This window comes from Scophthalmus maximus, chromosome 10 (genome assembly GCF_022379125.1).
Source record: "Scophthalmus maximus strain ysfricsl-2021 chromosome 10, ASM2237912v1, whole genome shotgun sequence".
NCBI lineage: Eukaryota > Metazoa > Chordata > Actinopteri > Pleuronectiformes > Scophthalmidae > Scophthalmus > Scophthalmus maximus.
In genome coordinates this window covers 19,422,501-19,430,000 of record NC_061524.1, presented here as the reverse complement: position 1 = coordinate 19,430,000, position 7,500 = coordinate 19,422,501, and the positions used below count along the sequence as shown (strand labels likewise).

The following is a 7,500-nucleotide window of genomic DNA, read 5'->3' as shown; positions in this document are numbered from 1 at the left end:
CGATCATCACGTTAACTTACATTCAACACGGCGATCATCACGTTAACTTACATTCAACACGTTGATCATCACTTTTACATGTTTATCATCACGTTAACTTACATTCAACACGTCGATCATCACGTTAACTTACATTCAACACGTCGATCATCACGTTAACTTACATTCAACACGTCGATCATCACGTTAACTTACATTCAACACGTCGATCATCACGTTAACTTAGATTCAACATGTCGATCATCACGTTAACTTACATTCAACATGTCGATCATCACGTTAACTTACATTCAACATGTCGATCATCAAGTTAACTTACATTCAACACGTCGATCATCACGTTAACTTACATTCAACACGTCGATCATCAAGTTAACTTACATTCAACACGTCGATCATCACGTTAACTTACATTCAACACGTCGATCATCACGTTAACTTACATTCAACACGTCGATCATCACGTTAACTTACATTCAACACGTTGATCATCACTTTTACATGTTTATCATCACGTTAACTTACATTCAACACGTCGATCATCACGTTAACTTACATTCAACACGTCGATCATCACGTTAACTTACATTCAACACGTCGATCATCACGTTAACTTAGATTCAACATGTCGATCATCACGTTAACTTACATTCAACATGTCCTTCATCACGTTAACTTACATTCAACACGTCGATCATCAAGTTAACTTACATTCAACACGTCGATCATCAAGTTAACTTACATTCAACACGTCGATCATCACGTTAACTTACATTCAACACGTCGATCATCACGTTAACTTACATTCAACACGTCGATCATCACGTTAACTTACATTCAACACGTCGATCATCACGTTAACTTACATTCAACACGTCGATCATCACGTTAACTTACATTCAACACGTCGATCATCACGTTAACTTACATTCAACACGTCGATCATCAAGTTAACTTACATTCAACACGTCGATCATCACGTTAACTTACTTTCAACACGTCGATCATCACGTTAACTTACATTCAACACGTCGATCATCAAGTTAACTTACATTCAACACGTCGATCATCACTTTTACATGTTTATCATCACGTTAACTTACATTCAACACGTCGATCATCACGTTAACTTACATTCAACACGTCGATCATCACGTTAACTTACATTCAACACGTCGATCATCACGTTAACTTACATTCAACACGTCGATCATCAAGTTAACTTACATTCAACACGTCGATCATCACGTTAACTTACATTCAACACGTCGATCATCACGTTAACTTACATTCAACACGTCGATCATCACGTTAACTTACATTCAACACGTCGATCATCAAGTTAACTTACATTCAACACGTCGATCATCAAGTTAACTTACATTCAACACGTCGATCATCACGTTAACTTACATTCAACACGTCGATCATCACGTTAACTTACATTCAACACGTCGATCATCAAGTTAACTTACATTCAACACGTCGATCATCACGTTAACTTACATTCAACACGTCGATCATCACGTTAACTTACATTCAACACGTCGATCATCACTTTTACATGTTTATCATCACGTTAACTTACATTCAACACGTCGATCATCACGTTAACTTACATTCAACACGTCGATCATCACGTTAACTTACATTCAACACGTTGATCATCACGTTAACTTACATTCAACACGTCGATCATCACGTTAACTTACATTCAACACGTCGATCATCACTTTTACATGTTTATCATCACGTTAACTTACATTCAACACGTCGATCATCACGTTAACTTACATTCAACACGTCGATCATCACGTTAACTTACATTCAACACGTTGATCATCACTTTTACATGTTTATCATCACGTTAACTTACATTCAACACGTCGATCATCACGTTAACTTACATTCAACACGTCGATCATCACGTTAACTTACATTCAACACGTCGATCATCACGTTAACTTACATTCAACACGTCGATCATCACGTTAACTTAGATTCAACATGTCGATCATCACGTTAACTTACATTCAACATGTCGATCATCACGTTAACTTACATTCAACATGTCCTTCATCACGTTAACTTACATTCAACACGTCGATCATCAAGTTAACTTACATTCAACACGTCGATCATCAAGTTAACTTACATTCAACACGTCGATCATCACGTTAACTTACATTCAACACGTCGATCATTAAGTTAACTTACATTCAACACGTCGATCATCACGTTAACTTACATTCAACACGTCGATCATCACGTTAACTTACATTCAACACGTCGATCATCACTTTTACATGTTTATCATCACGTTAACCTACATTCAACACGTCGATCATCACGTTAACTTACATTCAACACGTCGATCATCACGTTAACTTACATTCAACACGTCGATCATCACGTTAACTTACATTCAACACGTCGATCATCACGTTAACTTACATTCAACACGTCGATCATCACGTTAACTTACATTCAACACGTCGATCATCACGTTAACTTACATTCAACACGTCGATCATCACGTTAACTTACATTCAACACGTCGATCATCACGTTAACTTAGATTCAACACGTCGATCATCACGTTAACTTAGATTCAACATGTCGATCATCACGTTAACTTACATTCAACATGTCGATCATCACGTTAACTTACATTCAACACGTCGATCATCAAGTTAACTTACATTCAACACGTCGATCATCACGTTAACTTACATTCAACACGTCGATCATCAAGTTAACTTACATTCAACACGTCGATCATCACGTTAACTTACATTCAACACGTCGATCATCACGTTAACTTACATTCAACACGTCGATCATCACGTTAACTTACATTCAACACGTTGATCATCACTTTTACATGTTTATCATCACGTTAACTTACATTCAACACGTCGATCATCACGTTAACTTACATTCAACACGTCGATCATCACGTTAACTTACATTCAACACGTCGATCATCACGTTAACTTACATTCAACACGTCGATCATCAAGTTAACTTACATTCAACACGTCGATCATCACGTTAACTTACATTCAACACGTCGATCATCACGTTAACTTACATTCAACACGTCGATCATCACGTTAACTTACATTCAACACGTTGATCATCACTTTTACATGTTTATCATCACGTTAACTTACATTCAACACGTCGATCATCACGTTAACTTACATTCAACACGTCGATCATCACGTTAACTTACATTCAACACGTCGATCATCACGTTAACTTAGATTCAACATGTCGATCATCACGTTAACTTACATTCAACATGTCCTTCATCACGTTAACTTACATTCAACACGTCGATCATCAAGTTAACTTACATTCAACACGTCGATCATCAAGTTAACTTACATTCAACATGTCCTTCATCACGTTAACTTACATTCAACACGTCGATCATCACGTTAACTTACATTCAACACGTCGATCATCACGTTAACTTACATTCAACATGTCGATCATCACGTTAACTTACATTCAACATGTCCTTCATCACGTTAACTTACATTCAACACGTCGATCATCAAGTTAACTTACATTCAACACGTCGATCATCAAGTTAACTTACATTCAACACGTCGATCATCAAGTTAACTTACATTCAACATGTCCTTCATCACGTTAACTTACATTCAACACGTCGATCATCACGTTAACTTACATTCAACACGTCGATCATCAAGTTAACTTACATTCAACACGTCGATCATCACGTTAACTTACATTCAACACGTCGATCATCAAGTTAACTTACATTCAACACGTCGATCATCACGTTAACTTACATTCAACACGTCGATCATCAAGTTAACTTACATTCAACACGTCGATCATCACGTTAACTTACATTCAACATGTCCTTCATCACGTTAACTTACATTCAACACGTCGATCATCACGTTAACTTACATTCAACACGTCGATCATCACGTTAACTTACATTCAACATGTCCTTCATCACGTTAACTTACATTCAACACGTCGATCATCACGTTAACTTACATTCAACACGTTGATCATCACTTTTACATGTTTATCATCACGTTAACTTACATTCAACACGTCGATCATCAAGTTAACTTACATTCAACACGTCGATCATCACGTTAACTTACATTCAACACGTCGATCATCAAGTTAACTTACATTCAACACGTCGATCATCAAGTTAACTTACATTCAACACGTCGAGCATCACGTTAACTTACATTCAACACGTCGATCATCACGTTAACTTACATTCAACACGTCGATCATCAAGTTAACTTACATTCAACACGTCGATCATCACGTTAACTTACATTCAACACGTCGATCATCACGTTAACTTACATTCAACACGTCGATCATCAAGTTAACTTACATTCAACACGTTGATCATCACTTTTACATGTTTATCATCACGTTTACATGTTTATCATCACGTTAACTTACATTCAACACGTTGATCATCACGTTAACTTACATTCAACACGTCGATCATCACGTTAACTTACATTCAACATGTTGATCATCACGTTAACTTACGTTCAACATGTTTATCATCACGTTTACATGTTTATCATCACGTTAACTTACATTCAACACGTCAATCATCACGTTAACTTACATTCAACACGTCGATCATCACGTTAACTTACATTCAACACGTCGATCATCAAGTTAACTTACATTCAACATGTTGATCATCACGTTAACTTACGTTCAACATGTTTATCATCACGTTTACATGTTTATCATCACGTTAACTTACATTCAACACGTCGATCATCACGTTAACTTACATTCAACACGTCGATCATCACGTTAACTTACATTCAACACGTCGATCATCACGTTAACTTACATTCAACACGTCGATCATCAAGTTAACTTACATTCAACACGTTGATCATCACTTTTACATGTTTATCATCACGTTTACATGTTTATCATCACGTTAACTTACATTCAACACGTCAATCATCACGTTAACTTACATTCAACACGTCGATCATCACGTTTACATGTTTATCATCACGTTTACATGTTTATCATCACGTTTACTTACATTCAACACGTTGATCATCACGTTTACATTTTTATCATCACGTTTACATTTTTATCATCACGTTAACTTACATTCAACACGTTGATCATCACGTTTACATGTTTACCATCACGTTTACATGTTTATCATCACGTTTACATTTTTATCATCACGTTAACTTACGTTCAACATGTTGATCATCCCGTTAACATGTTTATCATCACGTTTACATGTTTATCATCACGTCAGCTCTCATTGAACATGTTTAATATCATGTTTACATGTTTATGATGTTGATCATGTGCAGACGAGCGTCTGACAGCAGAGCAGATGGATGAACAGAGGATCCAAAACGTGGCCTATCAGTACCTGTGCAGGTTGGAGGAGGCCAAGAGGTGAGTGCTCTCTGTCCAATCACACCCGTCTGTCTACGTCATCATCGTGCTCTGATAACAGAAGTCTTACTGTACTTTAACAGAGAAAGTGAAGACGAGGCCACGTACAGTCAATGCTGGTCGTTTATTAGCTGCACGTCTAACACATCCAGAAGTGGCAGCGACACAAATGGTGTAGAAATGAGTTCAGAAATGAGTTCAGTGATTCACACGCACACAATAGCCTTTAATGAAAATAATGCTAATGGTCTGACGTGGTTATGGTGACGTTTGGTTTTGACCCAGGTGGGTGGAGGCGTGTCTGGGGGAGGAGCTTCCTGCTCCCACGGAACTCGAGGAGGGGCTTAGGAACGGAGTCGTTCTCGCTAAACTGGGTCATCGATTCGCTCCCGACGTCGTCCCTCTCAAGAAGATCTACGACCCCGAGCAGCGGCGGTACCAGGTCACGTGACGCCACATGACGCGATACACGACCACATCAATAATCATCTGTATTGATCCATTCATAATCAATAGTCATCTGTATGTTTCAGGCCGTGGGTCTTCAGTTCCGTCACACCGACAACATCAACCACTGGAGGAACGCCATGACAACGTTAGGACTGCCAGCGGTCAGTGAACGGGCCGACCGATCAGAGTATTGATCAGGTGATCGGTTAGAGAGGAGAGTGATCAGCTGTTGTTGTTTTCAGATCTTTTATCCAGAAACGACCGACGTGTACGACAAGAAGAACATGCCCCGAGCCGTGTACTGCATCCACGCTCTCAGGTGAGTCACCTGTCTGCCTGCCTGTCTGCCTGTGTACCTGCCTCTCTGTCTGTGTACCTGCCTGTCTGCCTGTTCAACTACCTGTCTTTCTGTGTACCTGTCTGTCTGTCTGCCTGTTCACCTGTTCGTCTGCCTGTCTCACCTGTCTGTCCGTCTGTCCGTCTGTCTCTGTCTACATGTCTGTCTGTCTATATGCCTGTCTGGCTGGCTGGCTGTCTGTCTGTCTGTCTCACATTAAACATGTTTAGCCACCCCGATGTGTACTTGTCGGTCTGTCTGTCTGTGTACCTGTCTGTGTGTTTACCTGTCTGTCTGTTCCTGTCTCCCTGCAGCCTGTATCTCTACAGACTGGGCGTGGCTCCTCAGATCCACGACCTCTATGGAAAAGTCAAGTTTACTGGTAAATAACAAAGAGTCAGATTCAGTCTCTGTTGTTGCTGCTGCTGCTGCTGCTGCTGCTGCTGTTGTTGTTGTTGTTTTGGTGTCAGCTGTGTGCAGCTCAGCCAATCACAGGAGGATGTTGTGTGTTATGTTGTGTCCAGAGGAGGAGATCGACAACATGAAGCTGGCCCTGGATCAATACGGGATCCAGATGCCGGCGTTCAACAAGATTGGAGGAATCCTGACCAATGAGCTTTCGGTGGACGAAGCTGCAGGTAGAGAGACGCCCTCTGATTGGCTGTGAGCTTCTTCTTTCATGTCAGGATCACACTGGAACCTCCCCCCTGTTGTTTCCCATCAGTCCATGCGGCGGTGATAGCCATCAACGAAGCAGTGGAGCGAGGGGACGTGGGCGTAACGGCGGCGGCTCTGAGGAACCCTGACGCTTTGCTACGAGACCTGCAGGAGGTGCTGACGAGCGTCTACCAGGAAATGCTGCGTCAGGCCAAGAGGGGGAAAACTGAACGTGCCGCAGGCGGGGTGAGTCTGTGATTGGTCTCGAAGTTTGTCCAATCAGGTGACTGTGTGTCCTGGGTCTTTCATCCAGACGGTCAATGACATCACATGTTTACTTAACCTTTTTGTGTGTGTGTGTGTGTGTGTGTGTGTGTGTGTGTGTGTGTGTGTGTGTGTGTGTGTGTGTGTGTGTGTGTGTGTGTGTGTGTGTGTGTGTGTGTGTGTGTGTGTGTGTGTGTGTGTGTGTGTGTGTGTGTGTGTGTGTGTGTGTGTAGCGTTCACAGGACAAAGACATGTATGAAGAGTTTCTGACTCACAAAGAAATTCAGAACAACATCAACGTTGTCAACGGTGAGAAACAGCCACAG

At 40.5% G+C, this 7,500-nt stretch overlaps 1 protein-coding gene across 2 annotated transcripts in view; it reads left to right on the top strand.

Moving 5' to 3' along the window:
* iqgap3 (IQ motif containing GTPase activating protein 3) overlaps nucleotides 1-7,500 on the top strand; it is a 27,352-nt gene that overhangs the window by 1,690 nt on the left and 18,162 nt on the right. The window contains exons 2-9 of one of the 2 annotated variants that reach the window (XM_035608201.2): nucleotides 5,379-5,466; nucleotides 5,752-5,908; nucleotides 6,000-6,077; nucleotides 6,159-6,235; nucleotides 6,568-6,635; nucleotides 6,778-6,891; nucleotides 6,978-7,156; nucleotides 7,408-7,483. In XM_035608201.2, coding sequence (XP_035464094.2) covers nucleotides 5,379-5,466; nucleotides 5,752-5,908; nucleotides 6,000-6,077; nucleotides 6,159-6,235; nucleotides 6,568-6,635; nucleotides 6,778-6,891; nucleotides 6,978-7,156; nucleotides 7,408-7,483 — 837 coding nt within the window. Of the gene's footprint in view, nucleotides 1-5,378; nucleotides 5,467-5,751; nucleotides 5,909-5,999; nucleotides 6,078-6,158; nucleotides 6,236-6,567; nucleotides 6,636-6,777; nucleotides 6,892-6,977; nucleotides 7,157-7,407; nucleotides 7,484-7,500 lie in introns of those variants that run through there. The other variant, XM_035608202.2, reaches the window with a different exon arrangement.